Source organism: Sceloporus undulatus, chromosome 2 (assembly GCF_019175285.1).
Source record: "Sceloporus undulatus isolate JIND9_A2432 ecotype Alabama chromosome 2, SceUnd_v1.1, whole genome shotgun sequence".
NCBI lineage: Eukaryota > Metazoa > Chordata > Lepidosauria > Squamata > Phrynosomatidae > Sceloporus > Sceloporus undulatus.
The window spans coordinates 223,188,884-223,204,821 of record NC_056523.1 but is presented as its reverse complement, the minus strand read 5'-3'; the positions used below and the strand labels follow the sequence as shown (position 1 = coordinate 223,204,821).

General features: G+C 41.4%; 1 protein-coding gene across 1 annotated transcript in view; it reads left to right on the top strand.

Annotated features, from left to right (window-relative positions):
- Window positions 1–412: 412 nt before the first annotated feature.
- Window positions 413–15,938, top strand: part of CASP2 (caspase 2) — a 30,246-nt gene continuing 14,720 nt past the window's right edge. The window contains 6 exon segments of the mRNA XM_042447704.1: window positions 413–628; window positions 8,590–8,740; window positions 11,010–11,177; window positions 12,233–12,314; window positions 15,613–15,633; window positions 15,636–15,708. Of these exon segments, the coding sequence (XP_042303638.1) occupies window positions 8,591–8,740; window positions 11,010–11,177; window positions 12,233–12,314; window positions 15,613–15,633; window positions 15,636–15,708 (494 nt within the window). The 5' untranslated portion in view covers window positions 413–628; window position 8,590.

Sequence of the window (15,938 nt, the reverse complement as noted above, 5' to 3'; positions counted from 1 at the left end):
GGACTCATTGGAAAAGACTATCATGCAGGGAAAGGTAGATTAAGGTAGGAAGAGAGGAAGGCTACATGCCAGATGGATGGACTCTATTTAGGAGGTCACAATGGATTTTATAGGATTGCAGGAATTAAGCAGAGCAGTGGAGGACAGAGGGTCTTGGAGATGCCTCATACATAGGGTCGCCATGAATCATAGCCAATCCAAATGCAGTTACAATACAAACAAAACCTCCTCCTTCTCCGTTTTCCTAACACGTGATCTCATCCTCTCAAGTTGCATCCCATTTCCTGCCCCTCTAGGACGCCGAGCTCTATGATCCCGTTGGAAAGCCGAAGGGAGCCAGAAGCTCCAGTAGCACCCATTTCCTGCCCCTCTAGGACGCCGAGCTCTATGGTCCCGTGGAGGACTAAAAGGATCCAGAAAGGGAAAGAGCCTCTCCTCGTTTCTCTTCCTTGGCAAGCCCCGCCCCCTTCTCTCCATCCAGGCCTAAGGCTGCCCAGTGGGCCTTCCCTACATCCGGGGACTTTGGAGCCTGAGCAAGAGAAATTTAGGCGGGAAAGCTCCTGTGAGGAAGGGAAGAAGAAGAGGCAGCGCCTGGGGCCAGAAGCGCTAAGGCCGCCGATGTGGACGCGTGAGTGGCCCTTATTTCTCCGGGGAAGGCAGGGTCCTATCCCGGGGTTTTCTTTGGTCTAGGTGGGACCTCCTTCCCGGGAAGCCCATCCGCACTGCAGAAATAACCCGCTTTAACCGCCATGGTTCAGTGCTAGGGGATCCTGGGAGTTGTAGTTTTTTTGGGAGACACCGAGCTGGATTATTTCTGATCACAATTTAAACTCTTATATTTGCTACTGATCCAAAACACGCTGCAGAAAATGACCCAGTTTGAGACCGCTTTAGCTCTCCTGCTTCAGTGCTAGGGAATCCTGGGAATTGTAGTTTATTGTGGCACCAGAGCTCTCTGACAGAGAAGGCTAAGTGTATCACAAAACTACAGTTCCCAGAATTCCCTAGGACTGAGACAGGGCAGTTACAGTGGCCTCAGACTGGATTACTATGTTTTGGACCACTGATTTCCCCCCTGTATATAGTACTTGTAGTTGTGTGCCTTCAAGTCATTTCCAGCTTATGCTGACTTTTATCATGGGGTTTTCTTGGCAGGATTTGTTCAGAGGAGGTTTGCCGTTGCCTTCCTCTGAGGCTGAGAGAGTGTGACTTTTTGCCCAAGGTCACCCAGTGGGTTTTCATAGCCAAGCAGCATTTAGTTTGTCCTCTCTCAAAGGGATGGGGAATGTTAGACCTTCCAGATGCTGGACAACTCCCACCAGCACTAGCTAGCATAGTCAATAGTGAGAAGTAATGGGATCTGAAAACTAAACATGTGGACGGCCACATTTTCCCTATCCCTTTTCTACATGAATGTATATGAAATGTTACGAAGCAGAGCCCACTTGTGAACTCAGTCAGTCCTTGATCCTCCCGCAGAAGTAATCCTAGCTGTGAAGGCAAAGGCTTTCATGGCCGGCATCCATAGTTTTTTGTGGGGTTTGCAGGCTATGAGGCCATGTTCTAGAAGAGTTTATTCCTGATGTTTCGCCAGCATCTGTGGCATCTGGCATCTTCAGCAGCAGACATGATGACTAATTAGCAGGCACTAATCCTCTGCATATCCTCCTACCCTATACACAGATTAACATGGGAATTACTCCTCCTCACCCAGGGTCACACAGTGTGTATGTATGTATGTATGTATGTATATACCCACTCTCTTCCAGATTAGCACTCTCTGAAGATGCCAGCCACAGATGTTAGCGAAATGTCAGGAAGAAACTCTTCTGGAATATGGTCACATAGCCTGCTAAACCCACAACAAACTATAGTAATCCTATCTTTTTCACACTTGTGTTTCTCTTCCTGTGGGTAGTGCTGAAAACAGTGCGCCTGCAGCCTTTTTAAGCAAACACTGTGGGCTCGGTAAGGAAGCTACAGGTTCAAATAATGAGTCTGTGGGCCTTTAAAAAGTGAATATATATGCGCCACCTTGGGTTCCCAGGGCCCAAGCCTCTCAGTGCTTACCCTGCTGTCCCAAGTGTCAACTCCCAGCCAGTCTATTTACAAGTAAAACACCAGTAGTTACGTAAGCTCTTACCAAGTTTATTTATCTTTTAAATATGAACTTAAAAATATGTACAGGCAGTACATATACCTCAGTTAACAAAGTAGATGTGTTCTTGGACTTTGGTACCAGAGACAGATGTAACATGGAAAGAACAGGGACAGCTTCCTACACCACAAAAAGGGGCAGTTTAGTAAGTTTCAGCAACTCATAATGTGCTCATGTTAAACAAAACAACCAGGCCACACAAGCCTTGCGTATGTAAACAGAAACATCTTTTAGAAAAAGACCACTTGGAGGGCCTAAGTACTGTAATGGTCCTGTCTGATCTTGGAAGCTAAGAAAGGTCAGCCCTGGTTAGTACTTGGATGGGAGAGCAAAATCCATGGATGCTCAAGTTCCATTAAATACAATGACATAATAAAATGGTTTCCCTTATGTAAAATAGCAAAATCAAGGTTTGCCTTTTGGAATTTATTTATTTTTTGAATAATTTCAAGCCATGGAAAATCTGTGGATACAGAGGACCAACTGTACCAGGTAATGTGGCCTATATTTCAGGGGAAGGACCTGGTGAAACCACCTCTGGATTCCTTCCCTAAGAAAACCCTATGAAATTCATGGAGTGACCATACATTGACAGGTGGCTTGAAGGCACATGGACACAGATGGAAGCCACTTGAAACTTTCTTCCAAAGTGCAACCACAGACAATTATTTTCCCTACCCTCCACCTTTGTAATAATAAGCTACAGGAAAAGAGATTCCACCTCAACATTAGGAGGAACCTCCTGACAGTAAGGGCTGTTCGACAGTGGAACAAACTTATTCCTCGGAGAGTGGAGGAGTCTCCTTCTTTGGAGGCCTTTGAATAGAGGCTAGATGGCCATCTGTTGGGGATGCTTTGATTGTGAGTTCCTGCATGGCAGAAGGGGCTTGTCCTGAATGGCCCTTGTGCCAACTCTATCATTCTGTGATTTTATGATCTTAAATTGTTGATGTTCCTTTCTCCATACTTCTTCTAATTCTGCTTTCCATATGATATATTCTGCATATAAATTAAACAGGGTGATAAAAATGCATGCTTGTTTGATCCCATCGCCAGTGGAAGCCTTTCTGTTTCTCCATATTGTGTTTTGACAGAAGCCTCTTGTCAAGAGCATAGGTTACATATCAAGACAATCAGATATTGTAGCACTCCCATTTCTTTTACAGTGAACCATAATTTCTCATGACCTACTCAGTCAGAGGTTTTATTCAGTAAAGCACAGGCTGATTTCCATTTGAAATTGTTGCATTCCATCATTCAGTGTATGTTTCCAATATGATCCCTACTGCTTTGTCCTCTACGAACCCAGCTTGGACATTGACATTTCTTGCTCCAGATATGGTAAAAGTCTTTCTTGCAAAATCTCAAGCATCATATTGCTTGCATGGGATTGTAGTTTGTCGGTGCAATAGTTTGATAGTTGCTACAATCCTTTGTGTCCCCTTTCTTGGAGACTGGAATATATATTGAACGTTTCCAGTTTGTGTACCGTTGTTTGGTTTTCTTCATTTGTTGACAGATTTATTTATTTTTTGCTAGAGTTTCAGTGGATTCTATCTCAACTTGAAACAGATCTATTGATATGCCATCCTTTACAGTTATTTATTTTCCAAAGTATTTTGAAAACTTTCTAAGATTCTGGGGTCATCTTAAAATGGTTCTTCTTTGAAGGAATCTGTCATCATTTCATCTATCCTCTGCCTGCCAAGAAGAAGAGCCCTCCCCCGACCACCACCTTGAGGGGAGAGAAGCAGGCAGGAAACAACAGGCCTCTGCCTGCCAAGAAGAAGAGCCCTCCCCCCGACCACCATCTTGAGGGGAGAGAAGCAGAGTTTTTTTTGTTTTGTTTTTTGTTTTTTGTTACTTGCCTTGTTGTTGTATATGCATATGTATGCTGTAAACCGCTTTGATCATAGGAAAAGCGGTATACAAATAAAACATATTATTGTTGTTGCTATTATTATTATTATTATTATTATTATTATTTTGAATAGTTTCTCGTTATATTATTAACATTAGCTTTTGATTTTGTCCTCTTCTTATGTTGATGACATAGGATCCCTATTCTTGGTTTAAATTTCCCTTTAATTTCTCAGATCTTATGGAAAAGGTCTCTTCTACTTTGTTTGGTCTTCTGTTTCTTTGTATTGATTATTGTAATAGTTCTCTTTTTCCCTACACAAAGTTGCATTCAGGACTCTGCTTCTGTCATTGTTTACTTTTGCTTCTTGTCTGTCCTTAACCATTTGAAGAGTTACATTTGTCATCAATGAGGCTTTTGACTATAGATTGTGCTTTTTGCATTCTTCTCTGACATGTCCCTTGTTTTGGTTCAGTATTTTCCTGGTTCTTTGTCAGTTCAGCTTTGTAGTGCAGATCTTTTCTGTACACTGTCTTTAAATTTTGCAGGGATGTTCTTCAGGTTATATTTTGGCACAATGATGGACTTAGTATACTTCATCTTCACTCTAATTTTTAATATTAGCAATTTATGGTTGTGCCACAATCTGGTCCTGGGCTTGTTTTTGCAGACCAATGGAGCATCTCCATCCTCTGCTTCCAATTTTATAGTCCACAGTATTTGCTTTCTTTGTTGGCAACATCCATTTATACAGTAGTGTCTGCGGTTGCCTGAAGACTGTGTTTTCAAATAACAAACTGTTGGCCTCACAAAATTCAGTCAGTTTCTCAGTTCATTGTTCGTTTTTGCTCTGTTTGCTACTTTTGCATTTCAGTCGCCTATAATTATCAACATATCCTGTTCCAGTGTGTGATCAATTTACATTGATAGGTTTTCCCCTGGAGTCTTATAGATATTTGGTCATACGTTGCATGGTATAGTGGGCCCTTGCTATCCGCTGGGATTTGGTTCCAGGACCCCCTGCGGATACCAAAATCTGTGAATGTTCAAGTCCCATTAAATGTAATGCCATTGAATAGTGGTGTCCCGTATATAAAATGGCAAAAACAAGTTTTGCTTTATATATTTTTTGAATATCTTCTAGCCATGAATGTTTGACTCGGTGGATTAAAAAAACTGCAGATACTGAGGGCCAATGTATTCCTCTGATTGTTTTTCCTATGTTGCACTTCACTATTAATGGCACCGTATCTCTTCTTGAAAATGACAATGCAGTAAACAAGATTATTTTTATAGGTTTTTTCCTCTCAGGAGAACATTTTACTCAGTTTGGATGTAAGGTTTGGGGGGAAAATAGGCATCACTACCCAGTGATTTTTGAAAGATGAAAAGAATCTAAAACTGATGCCTGTAATTTTTGGTTAGTGGAGCATACATGCAACAGTGCAGTACACTGTCACAGCGCCACAGTTTTCTTATTGCTTTCTCTTTATGGTTGCCTTTGTCTGGAATGCTGTCTCTTTACAATAGTAAAATAATCTGTTGTAGCTACTCTTTTACTTTATGTCTTACTCTTGTTTACTTTCCAGTGATTGGAGTTCTTTGGATGATGTGTGGATAAATAATGATCATCTGAGAAATATAAGAATGAAATAATGGTGATGAAACATATAATAAACCATCCACAGTGGATAAAAACAAACCAATACAAAATAAAACTGAAGTGTATCCAGCAGAAAAAATAGAACACCTCTAATAGCTGAAATAGGGCTGGAAAAATTGGGGTGACATTACACCCCAAGGTTGTTTTGGGGGCTCCAGTTTTTAAAATGAATTAGTTGAACTTAAATCTCCCTTTCCCTCTAAGGAAGAATAGAGAAAATTTTGTCATGCCCCTTGGCAGTTTTTTTAAAGATGCGGGTAAGCTATTTCCAAAACCAGGAGTAACTTGTGGCTTAATTTTGGGTTCAAGGCAAGGAACTCGCCATGCATCAGTGGAGAGGCCTTGTTTTGAACCCAAAACTAAGACAGATAAAAGAATTTATAAATTTAGAACTGATGCAAGATTATATTTATATAGGTATAAATATAAAATGGAAGCATATTTAAATGTGATAACAAAAATACATATAGATGTAAATATTTAAAAAATGAATTAATAATGAATCAATAAAGAAACAAGGGCCAGACAAGAATGACAGGACAAGAGTATGGAGATATGAACTCTAAATTAAAGATAAATCATGTAATGGAATAGGGTGAAGGATGAGAATATAAATCAATTATGACAAAAGTAATTTTATTTTTAGATATAATGGAACTGAGGTTATATCCAAGAAGCAGAGGTTTAGGAAATCCTTATTATTTAGTAAATATTGTGATTAATGTGATTAATGTGGTTATTGTTTTGTGTTTATGTTTTTGTTGATTGTGGTGTTAAATGTGTGATGGTTTACATAAAAATTAAAAACAAAACAAGGCCTCTCCAGAGCCTAAAACATACCAGGGAGGTGCCCACAATGGAGAAGTTGCCTTAGATAGGCCTGAAGGATGAAGGGAGACATTTTGTTTGTATACATACACACACCAAATCATTCTAAAAAATCTGTAGACAAACAACCTTATGCTTGTGAGGGCTGGGGTGTTGTGACCCCTCTGGTTATATAAAAATGTTCTAATGGTTGTTAAAATGTCTAGGCCAGTGATGGTGAGTCCGAGTGCCCAAACTCAGTGGAGTTTCTGCATCTAGTGTTACCCGGTGCCGGGGAGGGTAATTCCCCCTTCTGGGGGTGGGATGTCCACTTTCTGAGGGAGGGACCTCTGGGGGGACTCAAGGCACATTCTCTCAGCCTCAGGCTAGCATTAGCAAAAAACCCTGATGAAACTTGCCAAGAAAACTCCATGATAGTTTCACCTTAGGGTCTCCATAAGTTGGAAACAACTTGAAGGCACCACACACAAGTCATGCTCTCTCAGCCTCATAGGATGGCAATTGAAATCCCCCTCTGAAGAAGCTTGCCCCGTGATAGTTTCACCTTAGGGTCTTCATGAACGGGAGGGAGGGTGCTCTGAGTCCATAAGTTGGAAACGACTTGTAGGCACGCAACAACAACAAGCATAATAAAGCACAGAAGGTACAGCACAAGAACAAAGAGCCAGCAGTCTGAGCTCAGATCCCAGCTCAGCCATGAAACCCACTGGGAGATCTTGGGCAAGTCACAGTCTCAGAGGAAAGCAATGACAAACCTTCTCTGAAGAAATCTTACCAAGAAGACCCCATGGATGGCCTCATTACACCTCATAAAACTACAGTTCCCAGAATCTCATAACATAGCATGGTGCGGGCCGTCTGGCCAGATGGGGCAGGGCTTCCATCTAGAAAGGCTGCACACCACCCCTCTTTGCAGCTCAGTTTTCTGCAGATAACCAAGCCAAAGTAAGGAGCTGAGCTGGCCATGCACACCTCCCTGGCCCTTCTTGCTGCTGCCTGCTTCTCCCAAGGCAAACTGAGCTGCTACAAGGAGCTGGGCCAAGCGCACGCCCCCTGCTCCTACTTGCTGTGGCAACTGTGTGCCCTCAGAGATGGTTTCGTGTGCCACAGGTTCGCCACCAAGGGTCTAGGCTAACTCAAAGGTATTTTCAAGGTGTTGAAAATACCATAACATAGGATCAATATAAATATGTAGAAAAGACACTGGAGAAATAGTGCCACAGCTGGAGCAATCTTCTGTAGTTGTAGCCTTTAGCCTTGGTGTCGGGGGCATTTGGAGAAGGGCCTTTATTGTATGGATAGTTATTTCGTTACTTTCTAGGTAGTTAAATCTAGGTAAAAGAAGACACTTTAAGGCAATTGGTCCAAACCATTTAACACTTTATAGGTTAAACCCAGAATTTTGAATTGGGCTCAGAAACTGACTGGCATCCACCACAGATGACAAAATATGACAACTGTAGTTACAAATAACAATATGGTAATCATCCCCCCCTTCCAAATTAGTGTGGCTGTTAAATTTCACTGGCAGAAAGCACCTGATAACTAGTTTAATAACACAACTGTTGGTTTTTCTTCTTTTTACCAACTGGTTTTCACTGGCCATCAGCGATGCAGAGTTGTAAATAAGAGAGGAGAAAGAATTTGCAGTCAGCCCCCATAAAGATCACTCAAAGAAATATAGCGCATTTACAAAAATTTATATTCTACAGAATAAACAACTATCTAAAAGCTAGATTTTTCCATTCATCATTTTCTAATACTCTTTTCTACATCAGCCAAAATGTTACGCTTCTGAAAATTCAAAACTGACATGCAGTTTTTTCTTAGCACAAGGCTGTATGTCTCTTGATTCCAAAATCCAGGTCCTGAATCCTGAAGTCCCAACAACACAGAGTATATTACGTTTTCATAAATATTTTTAGAACTTTGGCCTCAAAACAAGTTACGAATGATGTAAATGCTGAAATGATTGCCTTTGTGTGTGTTCTACTTTTTAAACATAATGGTACATTGTGGAAAGTGTGGAGAGTAAGTGTCATTTTTCTATTGTGATTTGCTTTCTTCTTTTGTTTCCAGAATGCTGGGTACTTGTGGCATGCAGAAATGTCACCAGGAGGCACTGAAAAAGAATCGTGTGTCCCTTGCGAAGCAGCTTGTGCTGAAGGAATTGACAGAACACCTTATAGAAAAGGATGTTATCACTGAAGAAATGATGGAGATGATACAAGTACTTTGTTGCCTTGTTTGTAGATAGATAGCTGACGGTTCCAAAATATCCCTGCATGTTGTTGTTATTTGCATTCAACTTGTTTCTGACTTATGGTGACCCTAAGGGAAACGTATCCCAGGGTTTTCTGGGGCTGAGAGTGTGTGACCACTTGCCCATGGTTTCTATGGCCAAGCATGGAATCACATCTGGATCTCCAGTCATACATATTAGAGGAAACTGATTACTGCCATGTCCAAACATGGCATTATAAATAAATAAATAAATAAAATCTTTATTTGTATCCCGCCCTTCCAAACGATCAGGGCGGCTTACAATGATGCAGCAAGTGCAAGCAAAATACAAAGGTTAAAAACATATACACAACAACAACAATAATCTAAAAAACAACAATAAAAGCCCCTTAGCCCAACCTCATGGCCACGGAAGAGGAGGGAGGCCCACAGGATATTTAATCGGGGAATGCCTGCTTGAATAGGAAGGTTTTGAGGTCCTTCCTAAATTGGGCCAGGGTGGTAGATGAGCGGAGCTCCGTGGGCAGCGTGTTCCAAAGGGCTGGGGCAGCTGTGGAAAAGGCCCTTCTCGAAGTGGAAGCTAACCTGGCCCCAGGCACCTTCAGTAATTGCTGCCCAGATGTTCTGAGGGTGCGAGGCGGAATGTACGGGGAGAGGCGGTCCTTTAGGTATCCTGGGCCCAAGCCATTTAGGGCTTTGTAGGTAATAACCAACGCCTTATATTGAGCTCGGAAGCAGATAGGCAGCCAATGAAGATCTTTTAGCACAGGTGTTATGTGGCTGGTCCTGGATACGCCAGTGACCAGCCGGGCTGCCATATTCTGTACCATTTGCAGCTTCCGAGTTTGGTATAAGGGTTGCCCCATGTAGAGTACGTTGCAGAAATCCAGTCTCGAAGTTACCAGAGCATGTACAACAGTTTCTAGGTCCCCCTGGGCCAGGTATGGGCGCAGCTGGCGAATCAGCCGAAGCTGATAACAGGTGCTCTTGACCGTCACATTCACCTGAGCAGTCAGGTGAAGCGACGAGTCAACAAGCACCCCCAGGCTGCGCACGGAGTCCTTCACAGGGAGCGTGACCCCGTTCAGGACAGGTGGAACCACCGCCATTCCTGGACCAGGGGAACCTATCACTAGTACCTCCGTTTTCTCTGGATTTAGTTTGAGTCGGTTTTTCCTCATCCAGCCCATTACTGACTCCAGACAGGCCACAAGAGGAGAGACGCCATCCCCAGTCACTGCATCAGTCGGAGACATAGAGAAAATAATTTGGGTGTCATCAGCGTACTGATAACCCCGCGCCCCATGTCTCCGGATGATCTCTCCCAGCGGTTTCATGTAAATGTTAAATAGCATGGGAGACAGAATGGCTCCTTGAGGGACCCCGGTTTTAAGGGCCCGCTCGCTGGAGCACACGTCTCCCAGCTTATTATAGCTTGTCTCTCTCCTGATAAGCTTTTTAAAAAAACGCACCTATTCTTCTGTTTACTTATTCCTTTACTTAGAGCTGTGCTCTATTTAGTCTTAACTTATTTTTTCTTCTTGAAACAAAACTGTTTCAAGAGACGTGGAAAGATATATTCCTTTGGAAATGCAGATGGGTGATGGTCTTTCTGCCCCTGTTGAACTCCTAGTGAGCTTCCTCCTGCAGTTCTTGTCCTGCTGTTCATTCTTTTCATAACAGATTCAGAGAAAATATACTTTTGGCTCTTGCCTTTTGATTTAACTACCCCAAAATTTTGGGTATACCTATAGAGGAGGAGATATAACCATCCTAGGGACGGTTATCCCTAGGATAAGCAGGCACCTTTTCCATAAGACACTCTTCCCCCTATTAAAGTATAAATAGTAGAAGGAGAATAGAGTAAGATGCTTGGTTAGTTAATTATTAGATCTATAATAGCTTATGCTAACATAAATAATCAAACTGGTATTAGTTGCAACATTGCAGTGTTCAAAGAAAGGGAATGCCAACTTTTTCATGTAGCAATATATAAGTTAGCATGATTATGATCAAATGTATGTAGAGCACATTTACTATTATTATTATTATTATTATTATTATTATTATTATTATTATTTGCTTCTTTGGCTGCATTTAGTACTGTATTACATAATCTGCCACACTGAATTTAATGTTTCCTGTGCATTTTCTTAGGATATTTACATATGTTGCTTGCAAAGGAGACAAAGAATACATTGTGAAAGAAAGGATTCACAGTATTCTTTTGAATTCTGTTTTCTGCATTGATTCAGGCCAAGGCTGGGAGTTTTAGCCAAAATGTTGAATTCCTGAACCTCCTTCCTAAGAGGGGTCCAACAGCCTTCTCAGCTTTTTGTGAAGCTTTACGAGAAACCAAACAGCATCACTTGGAGGAAATGCTCCTGAGCACTATCTCCAGTCGTAGCAATGGGACTGCAAAGGTAAGAAATGATCAAATAAGATTTACTAGGAAAGCTTATCTGGGTTTGGGTGATCTTACATAGTTTCATCATGCGAGTGTGCCATCTCAGAATGCATGTGCCCCTTAAAGTCTTTTTATGGCTACTTCAAATACCTGCCTGCAGAAAGCTAATGTGGCATGAAGAAGCCTTCTCACTTGATTTCACCACAAAATGTTAGCTTTCCAAATGTAGCAAGTCTTAAACCTAGTGATGTTTCCAAATGAATCCCATGTGTTATGTGAACTCATGCATGGGTAAGAATAAAAACATAAGGAAGTAGCTAGTTGATCGACCCATGTTTTCAAATGTTTCTACACTTATGCACAGAGCATGGAAAATAAGCAAGATGAACTTGGAGTCATAATGTAGGAATGCCGATGTTAGCCTCATAGGCAGCAGCAAACACAGAGGTGTAATATTATCAGGGCTGTATCTTTGTCAGCCTGAAATTTTTCAAGAGCCACCCTTCAGTTAATTCCAAAACACCCCAGGAAAATGCTACTCTGTTACACATGAATTCCATATTTCAGATTTTAGAGCAGAGAATATTGTATAAATAAGGTGAATCTATTGTTCTGGTTGTACAATCTAGTCTTTTTTTTTTCCTGTGGATGAAAAAAATCTCTCTTGCCCACATTCCTTCAGTATTCCTTTTATGATCAATGTGTACTCGTTCTTTAGAAGTAGCAGTGCTTCAGTATATTCATTCAGAATTTGTATCCCTTTGTCCATTTCGAGCAAGTAAGTTTATGGAAGTAAGATTTTAAAACCCAATGTTTACTGTATATTTAACCATAACAGTAAGTTAATGCATCTGCACTGAAAACAAAGTTAAAATAAACAAAATTCATAGCTACATTCTACTATAGACTTTTTATGCCCACACATACATATGTGTGTGTATTTAGCCACCCAGTAGGCAAATTAGAGATTTCCCCCCTTTCTTGGCCATCTTTATGGTTCACGTCTGTTATTTGTTCCTGTTGAAAAGTCCATGGTTGGTGATTTTTATCATCCTGTGTGATCTCTTTCAGTTGAGTCATAGCTATGAGGAAAGTCTGTCGCTTCCTGTACATGAAGTGGGTATCTTTCAAAAAAGGCCACGTTGGAATCATGGTAAGCTTAAGCAGAATGTGACTGTTTCAGCTGCACTTTATTTCCTATGGTTTTATAAAGGTCAAACAATTTTCCTCATCTTAATATGAAAAGAAGGTATTTGTTTTTAGGTTTAACCCCCAAAAGGCACTGTTTTTAAAGATGTGTGACTAGCTAAAAACAAGAGCTTAGGGCCAAGGTTTTTGCAATTACAAGTGGATTTCTTGCTTTTGCTTTGTTAATCACTGGGCAGTATTTGTTTGGTTATTTCTTTAGAATATTCTTGTATGTTCTTTATTCCTACAGACCTTTTAAGTATTAGTGAATATATGAACAATAGCTTTCTCAGAGAGTATGCAGGTACATATTAGATGTAGATATAACACTTCTTGTATGTCACAGTGTTGCTACTATCCCCTTATGGCTATTTATGTAAGGAAATATAACACGTCAGAAGAACACAGTTAGTGGATATCAAAATATCCATGCTACAAGTAGGCACTTCCAGAGCTGCTTAGGTCATTGAAATTGCTGCCAGCAAGTACTTTTGGATTTCAGTGTTCTGTTTAGTTACACAAGTGTCTGCCCAGGAACATCTAGTTTGCATAACTCAAAATTAGTGGCTGAACCTAATTCTCAAGGTAGAAAGGAAGTTTTAACCTTCAGTGTTATGACCAGAAAGAAATGTAATAAATAAATATATCAGCAATCAGGGTAGACAACTGGTGATTTGTTGTTCAGACACTTATCTTTATCTGCTCTTGTGCAATCTTGTGAAATGAAAAATTTGCCTACAATTTCAATAAGAGCTTTTTTCAAGAATTTTATGAGTGAAGTTCCTGCATTAATGATATATATCTATCTTCTTGTATTGGTGCCTCATATAAAAGGGTTGTAGCGGGGTCGGGGGGTCGGAAATGAGGGCATTGCCCACACAATAAAAAATTCTTCCCAACCTAAATGGAATTATTTCAGTCCCCATTTTTGTTGCTTTTGCAGAGAGTGAGGAATTGAAAACTGTTCACTTTTATATTTGTTAGAACTTTTAAATTGGCAGTGGTCACATTCCCTTGTTAACTATGTCTATCCCTTTTCTTTGGATGCCTAAACTATTTCTAGATATCTTCCAAATAGTGAACAGAAGTTTTAAGTTAGTGCAATGCTAAAAAAAATTGGGAATTGAAGGAAAACTTCATGGGGGTAGAAATCTTACTTGAAGGGCAATCTCCTCCCCCCTCCCCTCGGTAGCTACACCCTGTGATACAAGTTCCTCGAGAGTCAATTACCGTCTGCTTCTTTCGGGGAAAGACTGATTGCCTTTAACTGTAGGACAAAATATCTATTGGGCAGGGGTTCCCAAACTGTGCTCCAAGGAGCCCTTAGTTCTCTGTGTGTTCTTCCCAGGTGCTCCATGGCCGCTCCAGGAAAATGAAAGAAATGAAAATGAATGAAATGAAGATTAGGAATATATTTTTATATATAATCCTAAACACCATTAACTTGTAAGACACAAGGGTAGGCCACTTACTGACTATGCCATAGAAATAAGGGCTGTGCAAGTAAAAAAGTTTGGGAACCCCTTCATTAGGTGGTTGTGCACACAAGCCAAAAGGCCTGGATTTCTCCCAGGCTCATGTTGTCTAGTTCAGATGACTCAGGCCAAAACCCCAGAGGCAGGATTATGCCCGATTCTGCCTATCCAGACATGAATACAGGGGATCTGGCCTGATCCTGGAGTAAACAGCCTTTATCCCTGGTTTTCCATTGAGGTTCTAGGAAAGTTTCCATGGGATATTCATGCCACCACACCATGCTCCTTACCTTGCCAGCTGCCGCTTTCACTCAACAACCCCCAATTTGCTGCATCTAATGCAGAAAAGGAGCACCTGGCTATACCCACATGGCTAGGCACCCTGTTTTCTGTGTCAGACATGGTGATGGGGAGGCTTCTAAGGGAAGGAATGAGTCAGCAAGTTAAGGAGCGGAGGATCAATGTGTGAACATCTACCCATCCTTGTGCTAACCCAGGTACCCACCTGGGTGAGCACTAGGAAAGCTCAGCCTGTGCTTTCTTGGCATATGTCTGCTCAGCTCCTAGGTAAATAATAAAGTGACATATGTGGGAGTTACATATCAGAAATATACTTGTTCCTCCACATTTGCAGCTTCGACTTTTGTAGAACTGATTATTCTTGAATTTTATTAATATGTCAGTGGTGGCAAACCTTTCACAGCCTGAGTGCCCAAAGTAAAAGTCCAGAGAGGCAGTGGAGGGTTGGGGAGGAAGAGGAAGAGGCTCACTCCTCTTTCTTCTACCCCCCTCCCCCGGTGCCGTCCCCAGCCTTCAGCTGCCTCCCTGTGCTGGGGGAAATGGTGTTGCTTGCCATAGGTTTGCCATCACGGATCTGGGTCCTCCAGCGCAACTCTGTGGTCAACTTTAACCAAGTCACCCTGAAGGATCTCAGGATTCCTAGACAGAATACTGCACTAGGCATTTGTAGCTCCTCCAGCACAATTCTATGGTCAGTGTCTTGCAGATGTTGACCATAGCGCTGCCCTGGAGGACCTAGAGATTCCTAGACAGGTGTTTTCTCAGATAAAAACATAGTGTTTTTGCTGTTTGCGTTTTTTCCCCTTTCTTGGGGTTTTTTTGCCCTTACCCCCGGGGATGTGGGAAGGATGAGTGTACTCAGAATTAGGTAATTCCTACAGTTGTTATCATTTTTCAATATAGATTTTCTGCTCGGAAGATTCCCCCCCCCCCAAATTTTCATTTAGTATCCCTTTTTGTGGAACCTGGGACAAGAAGTTATAGAGTAGGGATTTTGGACTATGCATATTGCTTCTTCCGATTTCACTGACATCTTCATATCTCTTTCCTTTGCAAATCCCTGACAAATGGCTCCTCTTGGAAGCTGTTATTGGCTCTTAAATAAAACATATACAGTGGTACCCCGGGATACGAAATGACTGCGTTACGAAATTTCCGGGATACGAAAAAATTAGATAGGAAAAAACTGTTCCGGGTTACGGTTTTTTTTTCCGGCTTACGAAAAAATTTTTGGTGCTTTTCGGCGCTTTTTCGCACGAAATCGCGGCTTTCCAGCGCTAGCGGCTATGGCTTTTTCGGGTTGCGAAATCTTTCGGGTTACGAACGGCGCCGCGGAACGAATTAAATTCGTAACCCGGGGTACCACTGTATCTGTATGTTAATTTCCTGAGTATCCCCCATGTTTTGTAAATGCAGAGTTTAAAGCTGCATAGAAAATGATATTGTTCTCTTGTCCATTTGCAATTGGTTGTTGAACTATGTCTTCAGCAGAACCAATTGAGCATTCTTTGGTGATGGAGTGGTCCCCCACTACCCTCAGGTGATACCCTGCACTCCTGAATTCTACCACACTCATGACATCTGGTAAGTAACCTAAAGGGTGGGGTGAGAATTCATGCCACTCCACTCCCCACCAGTCCTTGGAAGAATCTGTTTTTATTTGTAGTCTGCATAAAAAATAATTTACAACTGGTTGTGTGGAAATGTGTGCTGGTTCAGAAGAATACTGTACATTTTTTTCCTTTTCAGCTACGTCATAAAAGCCTAAGCAGACAGTAGTTATGAAAACGAATAAATGGAGGCATATGGTTTAA